The following is a 14228-nucleotide window of genomic DNA, read 5'->3' on the forward strand; positions in this document are numbered from 1 at the left end:
TGAAGCTTACTAACACCTACAGAAAGAAGCATTATATGAAAAACCAACACGTTAACTGCACCTGCAAAGTTACACTTTGAGCAGTAAAATACTTGCAGTTTCCACTTTCTTCTCAATCTAGGTGGAAATCAGAAATTGAAGTAAATCCATTATCATATCAAAAGTAGAATCAATTCCTTGTGGGGTAGGGCACACTTGAATATCCCTAGAAGGTTATGAATTATTGTTTATGGAAAACCAACACACCAGGAAAGCAGGGACCTCAGCTACAGGTTTTCAAACTTTCACATTACAATGGAGGCTTTAAAAATATGACTTTCTGTTATTAGTCAATCAAGTGTTTTTTCTTCAAGAAACAAATTTTCATCATAGGCAGCTATTTCTCCAGGACAGTGTTTCATGGCATCATATACTAACTATCAGAAACGGAAATGTGTTTCACCTCAGTTCAAAGGAGACAGAGTCGTGTTTGGATGTCAACTTTTTTGTATTTTGTTTTCCAATCAAATTCTGATTTTTGGGGGTTCTTTTGTAAAGTTTAGTTGTAGCATAAAGCCGCCTACTCTGGGTAACATTTTAGTTTCAGATCTGCTAATTCCATTTGTAAATCGTTTATAAAAGGTTGACAGAATTTTAACAATGCTTTGATTTTCAGCCTGCATTTTATGGTACAAAACCTGCTCTGTTATTGAAACAGAAGCTACCGCAAATATCTGAAAGATGGGTGTGAGCATCCTGGTGTGTGCACATCATATGTGCCCACCACATGAAAATAAATATGAACATTCCTTATTTCAGAAAAAGTGTGTTTAACCACTGGAATACCAATAGTAAGCAGTAATAAGTAGTAATGGTATCTAACATCTGGGAGTCTTTAATTTTACATATCCCATATAAGACTTAAGAATGGTTTATAGGCACAGAGTACATAATGCTAAAGATTTTTGTACTGGATTTCTTAATATTCTGCATTTTTTTAACTCTTCTTGCAGAGATTAATACTGTATTTGTAAACAGATACATTGTCAGTGGTTGTGATCTGTCAATACTGTAGGAGACAAAGAATTATCACAGTTTAATCAGCAGTGGGTAATACTCTTTGGTTTCTCATTTTGTTATATTATGAACAATTAGTTAATTGATTAATTTAAAGAACAATTCTGAAATATGTCTGATTAAAGAGAACATGTGGGAACAGTGGAATTCATAGTCAGTACCAGGTATTTAATGAATATTTTTATTACTATTTTAAAGGTATTTGATTCTTTTGCTTTTACTTTGGAAGGTGACATCAAACATCATGCTTAGCAGTGATTACTATGGCAGAGGCACAGATCCAATCTTTTCACATAACATTTGGTTTGCATTTGGAACATCCAAACACCTGAATGTGGGATCTGTGAGATTTTCATTTTGATTTGTTCTTCTGTAATCACATTCCACATCTCCAGCTCCATAATATGCCTTAATGTTCATGTTTACATTTTTTGGGGAATTGTGCTCGTTTTTTTCAGGAACCATTGCATACTCCAAAAGCACATGATTTTGTCTATTTCAAGTTTTCAGAATGAACCAGTCCTCATCCTGACCAGTAAACCAGCACTATACCAACATATCTTACTGGCCTGAGCAAAAGACTGGTTTTGTTTTAGCTGTTGAATTAAAAACTGAGTTTCAAGAGCTCAGAATGAAATAAGTATGGATGGTCAATTCAGTCCAAAATTCCAAATAATGTGTGTATTTCGTTTTCACTACTGATAATGGAAGATGTATTGAACTAAAGTTTAGTCCAAAAGAACCTTCAGAGATACATGCAAGAATTAAATGAATGGGAAGTCAAATTCCATTACATTAAATTAATATGTGCCATATTATTTAATGCCAGTTTATTTGCCTCCTAAAATGTTTTTCAGCATTTTAAATGTTGCATTGAGTAAACCCTATAGGATGTACACAACTCATACACTAAACCCTATAGGATGTACACAACTCATACACTATCAAACCACACACAGATGCACACCCACTCTCCCCAGCCTCAAATTACATTAACTCAGTATGTTACTAATTCCTCTTTTTCATTTTTACATTGCGACTCTAACTGACACCCTCCATTTTAGCTTAGCATCACAATGGCCGCAGAAACAAAGACACAGAGGAAATGAGACCCTGAAAAGGAGGTAAAAAAGGCAGAAAAATGCCCCCCCTTTTCTAACACACTCACACACACACACATCTTACTAATCAGCCCTATTATATTAGCACAACAATGGTCGCTCATCCCCTGGCCACCCAAGATGATAGCACAGAGGATCATGTGTTGGTTCTTTTGTTCTCTTCCTACTCTTTTTTTTCTTCTTTATTTAAAAGAGCCGGTTTGTCCTGATTTTTACCACCTAGATTGAGCTGTCTGTTGTTTGAGATGTCAGCTGTTATCTCACCCACACATCGCTTGCTATTTAAGAGGGGATAAGGTCTCTCAGCTAGTGCCAGCTGCTTTTTGTTCCTAACTGCTGCTGTCTTTAGTCCATCAAGCCACCACCCCCTTCTACCAGATCTCCATTCTCCCTTGTTCTTTCTCTGTTCCCTCTCTGTTCATGCGTCTGTCTTAATCTCTGTTGATCAAGTTTACAGAAATCAATGGGATGAAATAAAAATTCTCTCATTGCATGGACCTCCCATTTTGCTACACAAAAGTACCACTCTGATTCTGGGCATACAACACAGGATTCTGCAGCAAGAGAACAAGGTGTGTAAATAAGCAGTGCTGATTTTGTCACTGCCAACAAATCTATTTCCTAGTTTCCTTAGGTCAGAGAAGACATTATATAGGTGCAGTATGAGATACAGAAGTATTTGTGTCAATTCTGGGCATATTATATCACAATACCACTAACAGCATCTTAGACCCAGCAACCATAGGTCCTTTACAAAACGTTTTAAAAAAGTAAACATTCATTCACATTCCTTTTAGAGAAGAGAATGTTTAAAAGAACAAATACAGTTTGTTGTTCTTGATGTTCTCAAAAGATCACAAATTATTTTCTTTCTTAGAATAATGATTCTGTTTATTGGGAAATTTTATCAGCCAACCTTGGGATGTTACTATTTTATCTCCTTGTATTATTATATTATGTTCTATTTTGTAATGCCATTTTACTTACTGCATGACAGCCAATGCATAAATTGTAGTACTGTGTCCCGTCTGAATGTTGGTTATAAAATATGAGAATGAAAGCATGTTGGCGAAATATAAAATGTTTGTTCTTGGAATTATTATTGGCACTAGTACTTAAAACTGCCAACTATTTAGTCAATATCTATGGAATTATTCTAATAGTTCCACTATTAGATTTGATCATGTTTATGGTGCATATATTGCATTAGTGTTGAAGGGGTTACTAAGAATATATTCTTTAGAAAGCAAAAAAATCATGTGTTTTCCTGGTTAATCCATCCCTTATTTTTAAGACAGCTAACAAATTCTTGAGATGATTCCAAAGACGATAGAGACAATTTTAACATTTTTTTCATCAGTGCTTATAAAGTCTGATATTCTGAAAAAAGGCTCCATAATTGTCTTCAGTCACAGGACTTTCATTACAGGACTTCATTGTAACATCTGAATCATTCCTAGAGCTATGCTCTGTATGTATATACTGTAACTGGATCACAAATACATTGTAAACTTGCAGACAACAAACATGACCCTTTAAAGTAAGGCTTTCTCTATAAGCTATAATTGGCTGTTTGTTAGTGCTGGGGCAGGTCCACATCCTTCTCTCAGCAGGGACACTGGAGGTTTACATGAAAAATCCCTTTAATCCACTGACACTACAGTCTGTGCAGACAAAATGCAGAGAGTGCTTTTTTGAAATTCTTATACTTTATTCAATAAATGTAGTAAAGAAAAGCCCTGAAACTTACCATGGTAATGCACTGACCTATACACTGTGGTGGTGTAACTGTATTAACAGATATTCAAATGAAGGGAAGTACTTCTTGTAACTTTGTAAGCTTACATAATGTTTTTTACATTTAAAAAAAGTGCTGGTAATGTAAGATTGTAAGAACATAGGCAAGGTTACCCATAGTTTGATTCCTAATAGATAATTAATCCCAGATTTTCATTCAGCCCGATCAAGGGTCCCAGAGAGTCAGCTTGGTAATGAGTTCCAGACACCCACTACTCTTGGTGCAGAAATGTCAGTTCATTTTCATTGAATTTGTTCAGTTCATTTTTTTAGAATGATATATATGCACTACTTCAGTGCCCTTTCTTTTTGGTCCCCCATTACTAGAGTTGTATTTAAGTACAATTTTACTGGTCTATTGCTGAGTTTCCAAAACCAGTGCACACTATCTAGAGCACAGACTTTCAGAAATGGTCTTGCAGAACCACTGGGACATCTAGTTCCCGGTTTACGTGAACTCTTAATGATTCATTCACATTAATTATGTATTTAATTAGCCTAAATTGTCACTCTGTTTAAAGTCTGTAGCTAGAGAGCATTTTAAGTTACAGAAGAGTTTTTCAGGACTATAGAAGTGATTAGAAGCTAATCCAACAGCTCTTCATGCTTCAGAAGATCCTCTTTGTGTCTTGTCTTGATGTCACATTATTGATGGAAAAATGTTCTTAAAAGGAAGGGTCTAACTCATTTAATAAGCTTCCTAAATGTTCATAGTTCGTATCGATATTTTAAATGGCCACAAGCCTCTGTAGATCACAGTATGAGGGATTTCTGTAGACGGATGTTTGGAGCTGGTGTTTTGTTGATAATATATTGTAATCAGAGCCATTTTTGAGTCCCACCATGATATTGAAGAGATGCCAAAATAACTTGATTTTTATTACCAGACCTTGTTGTGGCATTTTCCTATACTCATTTTGATGTCTCAACTTCAAAGTTCAGGTTGAATATCAGAATGAACGATGAGCAGGATATACTCTGACACCCTTTAAGAAATCTATTATTTTTCACCCTGCCTTAACTAGCTAAAGCCTTTTCCATATCTCAGGAAAATAAAGTTTTTGCCTTGTGAAAACCACAAGACTAATATATTTGTAATGCATATATTTACTGTAATTATTATAAAAACTATTTGCACATCACACTGTAGTGTCTGAATCTGTTTCTTATGAATCTGTTTCTGCAATCAGTCAGGTGATGTAAAAGAGAACTATTTTCATGTTCTGTACTTCTCACTCAGGACACAGGAATACTAGGAGGTGGGAAGTGTCAGATACAAATGAGACCAAGGTCTTTGACACCTGAGATGTTGCTGTGGAATTTACCATGTGTTCTTCATCTTAATAGGTGGGCCTGCTACACAGAAATGGTGGCTGTACAGCCATAAGAATGATTGGGGGCTTATTTTCATGTAAATCCTCTCTGTTTAAACTAATTCCCAACAATCTGATAAAAATGGCTACAGGGAGACATTGGGTAGTCAGAGTTTCACACTTGTACACACACAACACTGATGCCTTCTTGTTGTCAGTTCTAATAATGTAATCAACTGTTTGCAATTACTTGAACCAACCATGTCCCTGTAAAATTAGTCAACTCTATTCATGTTAACCCTTTTCTAAGCTAATACACATAAGTATTGTTTGTTTGTGTCAATGCTAAAAATGAAGAACACACTGAATTCATGAACAGGAACATGTCAGATCTAATTAATCTGTAAATGTGTTTTTTTATACTATAAACAGAGCTGTAGCAACCTGCTTGCTTATGGATTTTCAAAGCAAATTTTCCAAGCTATTAATTTTTGGTTTTATAAAACCACATATTTGAAAAGCTATGATTGTAATGTATATTATCAGGCTTACCTGAGGAAAGCTATTGTGCTTAATGAACTTTGATTAAAATATTCAAGATAAGATCGTTTTGGCCATTGATCTGAGGGAAACCTTTTGAATGTAATTGAAATTGTTTTCAAAAGCAGTAAGAGGTTAGGATGTCGGTATGAGAATCTGTATGTATTTAATCTGAGTTATTTGTATTTCTGAGACAGAAGGTTTCCTGTTAGGAAATTGAATGGAATGATCTTGTTCTTACACAATAGAAATTTAGAAAAAAAACCTGTAAAAACAGCTTTGCGTTTCTTTGCTATGCTATACAGTTATGCAGGACAATCTGTTCAAATCAGATGGTGTGTGTGTTATTATTCCGAAAGCGCGTAGAAATAAATCACTAGAGATTTCTTTTTTTCATTTGATTTATTTTGTTAGTTCAGCTCCTATAAAGGGTGCAGGAAAATGATGATAACAGTCTTTCTTATCAGTTTCTGGAGTCACAGTGTTTTAGACTTTGTCCAACAAAAAAAAAACAACAACAACACTTCAAACATTTACACGAAGGAAGATGAGCTAAAGGGAACCAACGAGGTGGGCAGAACCTGCTCCACCAACTCCTTCATTTCCCAGGTGTTCAGTTACCTCAGAAAAGAGTCATTAGCTCAAAGGTCAACATCCGAATTCCCCAATCCCCCCCCAAACCCCCAAGAAACACAAAAAAAACTCAGCAACAAATACATATATATATAATTATATATAATATATATTTACTCTTTAAAAATAAAACTTCAGTCTGATGGCTAACATCTGTACAAACTACAAAAATAAAAATTTATATAAATAATTTATATGGCATAACAAACAAACAAAATTGAAATAAAACTACAACCTGATGCGCCCCCCCCCCACCACCCATCCTCCTACCATTAAATATGTGATATTAAGCAGTGAATATACGATGTCTTGTTTTGTTTTTCCAGATTCTACAGTAGCTACGGTTTTAGAGAATGCTCCACTCAAAGATTGACATTTGTACAAAAAAGAACAGAAGCTGCCATTTAAATTCTAAAATTTTCCCTGCATTTAAACTGGCAGTGATGTGACCAATACTGAAGGATTGGCCTTTTTGTCAAGACACTAAAAGACAAAGATACAATGAGAAAAACGCCATAGCACGCGTCCTATGCTGTATACTGAGAGGAAGAGCACCCTTTCATTGTAGAATAAGATCCTCTTAGTGACATTACAAGTTGTCCTACCAATGACCTTACATAAAGGCATACATAATGGTACAAAGCAGCCAACAAGTGTTAAAAAAAAGAATACTCCCTTTCAGATTTAAAATTCCCTTTGAAAATAACAAGGCATAAAGTTTTCATTTGCAAACATGAAAAGCTTTTTAAAAGCAAAGACAAGAAGATGACAACTTACAACTTTACGGAGCATACAGCTTACATATTGTTTGAAAAAAAAAGGTGTTGATCTCACAGCTTTCTTCAAGTAACAACATAAAAACTGTGGCATAATGAGCGACAACAAACGTAATCTTGAAAGGGCAATTTGTCACAATGGCACTGAATGGATCGATACGTCTCCTGAATTGCACGGATGTTTGTAAAAAAAGAGAAATCTGATTATGAAGATTTTGTTTTCAAATTGCAACTGATGAAAGAAAAGAAAACATTTCCAGGCCTTTCAAAAGCTGCATGGCAATGACCACGCCAAAATGCACTCAGAGAAAGGCATAATTAAATCCACTTTCTTTCTACATAAATAAAAAAAATCTACAAAATATGTTCTGATCTGTGATACATAAAAGGACCAGCAAATAATGTTTAACTTTGTATTCCTGCTGGTTTGCATTTTTACAGTGCAAGTATAATTCGCTAGGAGTTTTAAGGAGAACAAAAAAATGAAATGACATGGCATTTGTCTTTAAAACCTGACAGGTTGCTGTATCAAAAAATGTAGCTAATTGTGGTGTTTTATTAAGGAGCTTATGTTGAGGGAAGGAGGTTACTGCATATTTTCAAGGCAGATAATTTCAGAGTAGCAGCAAACAAAAAAAAACACTGACCTTTTTTTTTCAATAAACTATCATTACACCAATTCACTTTTCTTATTTTTGTACATAAAATACATCTCTTTATCTATACAAGGAACAGTCCTATCCTCTTATACTTTATCTTTTACATAATAGAATACACAAGTTATACAGTACTCTTTTAAATAGCTTTTCCCTCTTTTTAGTATTAAAATATATATTTTATATATTCATAAAACAAGAACTTTTTAATAGTTTAAAATAAATTCTCTTGTCTGGGTGAGGTCTATTTACAGTTAATAGAGCAGAACTGGGGAACAGAATGTCCCACACAGTCAGAGGTGACGTCCTGGCAGAAAGGCCTAGTTGTCTTCAGAAGCCTGTTTACGTCGGCCACCTGTAAAATACCAAGAAAAAAAACAAATTAAAGTAAACACAATTTACATTAGTAAAGACCAAGCAGCCATTGTTATCAATAAATGCATTTCCTCAAATGCCTATTTCTGTGTTATTATTATTTTGTCTATACTACTACCTGGTTAATATAAAACATTTTGCACTAGAGAAATATGACATTTATCATGTCCTTTTACTACTATTAGATACTCCATTCTCAGCAGTCTTCCTCCATTAGATAATTACAAAAGTCAATTTAAAACTGACCAAATCAAATGATGTGTTATGAGTAGTTCTAAATGCACACAAACTTGTATGTAACAAAGGAGACACTTTTTTTTACTGAGGTGCAGAGTGCAGGCAAAAACCTCATTCATATATGCTTTATTGCTGTTACATGAACTGGTATTACAAAAGGAATATTGAGTATACTCAATAGTCCTTTGTATGGAGCTGCCCATCATTTGATACATGCTAGTGTATCATTCCTACATAACACATGCCTTACAAGAGTCACCTATTCCAAAGCGTAACCCTTTTAAAAAATAAAAGCTTACTGACCTAGTGTGTACTACTTTCTTCACATTCCAGGTCCTGAAGCTCCAAAGTGTCAGTCTTGGAAGACTCTGTAGTTTCCCCACAAGTCACATGAGATGTTTTTTGGGTCTCCTCGAAGCAGTCCAACTCACTGTCTTCAAAGCCCTCATGTGTGTACCCCCTGTATGACCCAGGTAAGCTGGGGTGCACAGCAACAGTCACTGAAGCAGTGGCGGTAACCATAGTAACTGCGTTGCTAGGTCCCTGTACTCTGGTTCCTGCATTGTACATAGGCACTGTAGTCCTGTTATGATGGGTCCTGCTTCTGTACTGAGATCTGGGGCCATAGTAATTAGTCCTTCCTGGCCCCTGTGGTCTGTCACTGGGCAAATGTTGCCTCTTAGGTCCATGATCCTGATGAAAGTACTGCTTCTGATCCTGCCTTGCTATCTGAGAGCTGACAGAGGTGACAGAAGGTTGCCCATTGAGCTTGTCCTTCCTGCTGGAAATGTCCTGGTTTTCATTATATGGTTTTACCACCTGAAGAAGACAAGATTAAAAAAAATGAATCCTTGCCAGAACCAAAGATTAATTAAACCTAAGACTCTATTTTTTTCTCTGTGGAAAAGAGTCAGCATGTAACTAGCTACATCCCGATCTTTTTCAAGTTTCTTTACCAAAAGCTGCGGCAATTTTGGAGCTGATGAACTAAAAATAAACGCCAAGGCGATTATTAATCTGCAGTCTTCAAACTGACAGAAGGAAGATATGCTATGAAAAGATCAAGTCTATGACTTCTTTTTCATAAGCCTTGTGATGTCTAATGAGCTTGGATGAGGCTTAGGTAGGGCACAGAAAAGAGAGAAGAGCTTGGCTCACCGTGAGTTTGGGGAAACTGGGGCTCTTGCTGGCTTCCAGGAGTATGTGAGAGGCAGGTGCAGTGGCTGGGGGGATGATGTAGGCACTGCGGTCACAGTACTGGTACTCCTCCTCCCCCAGGCCTGACGTGGTGGTGGTCTCTGAGTAGTATTCAGAATCTGATGACTCGGAGAAGGCATTGTAGGGCTGTCCAGGTGGGTAGCGTCCTGAGTAAAAGCCGTGGTGATTCATGGGAGGAGGAATGGGCTCTGGGGATGGTGTGGGCAAACGGCTGCCATTGTCTGCTGGTGTCACCTCAGGAGGAGGCCCGATTATAGATAGCAGGACCGGCAGCAGGACCAGTCCATTCAGAACTCCCAGTACAGTTAAGATGGCCAGGACAGCAAAGAAATATCTGCAACCCAAAAAAAAAGAACATTTTGGTAAATCCCTTCCTGATAGATTCTTTAGCAAATTTACCATAACAGTTTCCTATTTGAGAGATCCTAGTTTGACTTAAATCATAAGAGTTCAATTCATTTTTTTTTTCTTTTCTCCCCTCTGTTTTCCTTTCCTCGCATCCTCTCACTGGCTCCCTGACAAGCAGGAGAAATTCCTCGGCTCAAAATCCACAGCTTTTAGTTTCCCTTGGGGGTGCCCTCATCTATCACCGCAGGACTGCCACTTCCTGAAAATATGTGTTTACATTAATGTGCAGATTCTACACGCCAGAAGTATTCGGCCCTCCTTTGTCTGCCTTAACCACAGTTCATGAAAAATAATAACACCTTCCTCTTCTTGGCAGCTGTTATTGCAAGGTAACCTTCAAGAATTCACTATCCACACTCCATGACATGAGTGCTACACATAGAATGCATTTGTGCTTACAGCTCCAGTCTCTATCATCAGCACAAATGGGCACAAGCTATAGTTCCTTGGCATAGGTCTAATCAGTTTTAACAATCACATTTTTACTAGTACAATGCAGGGCCAGTTGTTGTATATCTGTCTATTTCTTGTTATTATAAGTGTATGCCTTGTGAATAATGGTTTTCCAGTGCAGTAGCAGTAACAGGGTGTCCTGTGTCGCCTAGTGAGTTTCTGCATTTTCAGCTGTTTATATAAATCCCATCCCTGGGGGTTTCAACTGACTTGCTCACCCATTAGGCCTTGATTGTTTATCTTCTAGTACAGGGGCGCTGACAATAATCTTGCTCACAGCTCTGACATTAATAATCTATTGGATAATAGGCTGCAATATTAAGCCCTGTTCCTTGCCAGGAAATGGATCTGGTCAGTAATGGAACTGGTTTAAGTGTTTATACCCAAGTGGTACAACACTGGAGAAGCACCTCCACAACCAAGCTGCTGTTATTTAAGATTTAGCAAGGCGCCAGAGAATCATTAATCCAGCGGGGCATAGAAAAAGCAGTTGCTTGAGAGGCCACTTAAAGTTCAGTCCTTCAAATGAGCAAATAGTGAATGGGAGCAAAACTAGCCAGAGGCTGAAAACTCCACTTTGTCACAATGTAATGAGAGAGAGTTAAGAAAGGAGATAATGAGAGGAATCAGATTTTAAAGCTGATTAAAATCAGCAAACAATTTCATTATAGTGATGCATGCCACTAAAAATCAGTTTAGTATGAAACAGTCCAAAAATACTACAATGAATGAAAGGGTTTGAAATCAATTATGTTACTCAATTGTGTAGATTGTGTATATTTCAAATCTGACAAAGCACTGTTGTTTTTCTATACAGACTTTAATCGTTGAATTAACTATTATGTTCCTAGAACCTACGTTGATTACTCTATTTGCGCAGTGTCTACCATAATTGACTTTGTAGGACTGTAATTTAGTCTGTTTTTATCCTTGTGTGGATAGAAGCTGGAAGTGGGTTTATGTCACCACAAAAAAGATGGTGGATGTGGAAATTAGAGAGGGCTCAGTCTGAAAACTTAGATGAAAGAGCAAAGTACCACCCACTCTCTGAGCTTGTGGTTCAAACTCTTGGAGGTAAGAGCAGACTTGCAAAGAAAGAAAAAATAATGAATCCTGAAAACACGTGTCATCATTTTCACCAGACTACAGTCCCCATTCCAAAACCTAAATGTCACACTCCAATACCAGTGCAGATGCAAAGAGTAAGAAAACATATTGTTCACATTTGGTTCTAAAAGTTCCCTCTCCCAAAATAACCAAAACTACCTCCTATATGCTTGTCTGATTTTGTCTGCTCAGATAGGGAGGTTATCTGATGTCTAAAAATAAAAAAACAGACACTCCTCCTTACAAAACTAAGACCTAGAGATAGGCTTCTCTTTATAGATTAAAATGTAATTTAAAAAGCTTAAAAATTCCACTTTGTTATAAACCCCTGCCCACCTTTTAGAGCTATTACATAGCTAGCCTAGACAGGCCCTCCTATTTATTTAAACAAAAAGGACTAAGGATAGCTGTTTAGGTCCTAGCAAAATTTGCCTATGAAGGCTGCAGTCTTACAGACTGTACTGCTGTGAAGTACTGTACTGGATATTTTCCTCTTCCTCTCCACCCTTCTCACTTCACCTCATTAACAAAACTATATGGACCCAGGCTCTGTCACACACAGTTTTCTTCCATTTCAGTTCCCATTCACTGTTTGGGCTATTAAACATGTCAGTCCCTCAACATCTTTGCATCACAGTACTTGGCATGCTGAAAGGGCACCAATGTGGACCAGTGGGTTAGGGGTCTGGATCTGTAACTATAAGGTTATGTGTTCAAAGCCCAGCTGGTGTTGGACCCTTGAGCACAATACTTCACCTACATCGTTCCAGTAAACTATACAGTTATATAAATGTGTGCAAATGCAACTTGCCCCCCCCCCCAAAAAAACAACAGTAGTACAGGGCTGCCCTCGGGTTACTAATGAATCGTGTAGCTTTTAAAAAAATAATCCAGATATCACTTCAATTGAATTGCCCTCCTAATGGATTAGACCAGAAAAATGCAAAATCTTTATGAATCCAACCCTGAAGCATTTTAAATGATAAAAACGAGTGAGTGAAAAGAAAAAAGATAAAACAGCCACCTTAAAACTGCCATCATCCACTTCCTTTTATTTATATAGAGAGGCCCTTATTCTGTAGCTATCCAGTGTGTGTAAAAAAAAAATCATCTTGTTTATTTTACTAAGTCAACATTCCGAAAATGGAGCGTGATTTATTTAAGCGGGAAAAAAAAACCTAAACTATCCGTGGGCCTCGGTTGGGCCAGACCTCCAAAGGAGCCCGAGTGTTAGGAATTCTGTTGTTTATATGAACTGTAATCTTTTCCATTCGGAGTTGGAGGTGGGAAGGGGGGTTTACTCGGAGTGGAGCTGCTGAGCTTATTCAGCTGTTTATTCTATGTGCCACCGAGAGGAAATGTTTACAACAACGTATTTATGCTATTCCCCTGCTAGCAGGACGTTTTTCTCTGTATCTAAACAGGACCTCCCAGAATGAATACACTGGCTTATGGTGCCATTGCCAACCCCACCACCACCAAACCACCCCCTTCTTTTTAGCTCCCCAAGCTTGCCTTTCTCCTTCTCTTTCTGTTTTGTGTTCCCTTCCTGGCAAAAAAAAAAGACTTATCACTTCACCATCTAACCCAAGTCAATCACTTGGAGAATGCCTGAGAAATGTGCCAAGAAGCCACCCTCACTGTATTTATTTTTTAAGCCCTGTTCTCCAAGTAAGCACTTTTATGTGACAGGATTGTTTGAGGTTGCTCTCAAGGTTGTGGTCTGTCTCCGTTGAGCTCATTTCATCTTAAAAAATGTTTCTATTTGCTTTTTTTGTACTTTTTCCTAGGAGGCATTTTTGTGGTGAAAAACTGCATGAGACATAGTATACTATTGGTTTAAACAGAGTTGACCAGTTCAAACCAAAGATGGGGTGGTGTCTTTGGCTTCCCCCCCCCCCTTTTCTGTGGCTTTTATCTTGGGTATAAAACTCACGGAGAGCTGGAGGGTGTGGTGGCGACAGCAGTTCTGGTGTGTGAACGTGACTCACTGCCCAGTGGGTAGTACACTTGTGTGTTTACGGGCAGCTGCTACACACCACTAATGTTTTCTCCATTTGTTGTGTACTACGAAGGAGAGTGACAGAGACAGGTGGAAGAGGGGGATAATACACCCAACACATTCCCACCTGCAGCTACAGCCTGTTAACGAACTCCTCCTTGTTCCCCAGTGAAGACGACAACTGCTAATATTTTGTGGAACATGACAAACAAACAAAAAAAAAGGGGGTAGAATTATAATATCTGCTCGCTTTAAAACAAGTCTTACCTCATGATGAAGTCAAATTCGGAGCCTGCTAGCATAAGCACTCCCAGTAGTGTGGAAATGGCTCCATCCATCACTGGGGCAAACATATGTTCCAGAGCTACAGTACAGCGCAGATTCCTGTTTCCAATTGCTGTTAAGAAGCCCTGAAGAATTGAACCACAGGTTAGGATTGCATATGGATCACAGGCAGAAAGGACTACACTCTATGCACAACTGAATGCCTTCATGGGTTTTCATAATGTACTTCAATGTCTGTGAAGCCAATGAAT

At 37.6% G+C, this 14228-nt stretch overlaps 1 protein-coding gene across 1 annotated transcript in view; it reads right to left on the minus strand.

The window, feature by feature from the left end:
• Positions 1–6580: 6580 nt before the first annotated feature.
• The window catches only part of ptch2 (patched 2), a 35198-nt gene continuing 27550 nt past the window's right edge, over positions 6581–14228 (minus strand). Inside the window, exons 19-22 of the mRNA XM_088928417.1 lie at positions 13960–14102; positions 9663–10056; positions 8808–9323; positions 6581–8247 (exon numbers count right to left, since the gene is read on the minus strand). Of these exons, the coding sequence (XP_088784543.1) occupies positions 8808–9323; positions 9663–10056; positions 13960–14102 (1053 nt within the window). The 3' untranslated portion in view covers positions 6581–8247. The remainder of the gene's footprint in view (positions 8248–8807; positions 9324–9662; positions 10057–13959; positions 14103–14228) is intronic.

This window comes from Atractosteus spatula, chromosome 11 (assembly GCF_055471065.1).
Source record: "Atractosteus spatula isolate fAtrSpa1 chromosome 11, fAtrSpa1.hap1, whole genome shotgun sequence".
NCBI classification, from domain to species: Eukaryota; Metazoa; Chordata; class Actinopteri; order Semionotiformes; family Lepisosteidae; genus Atractosteus; species Atractosteus spatula.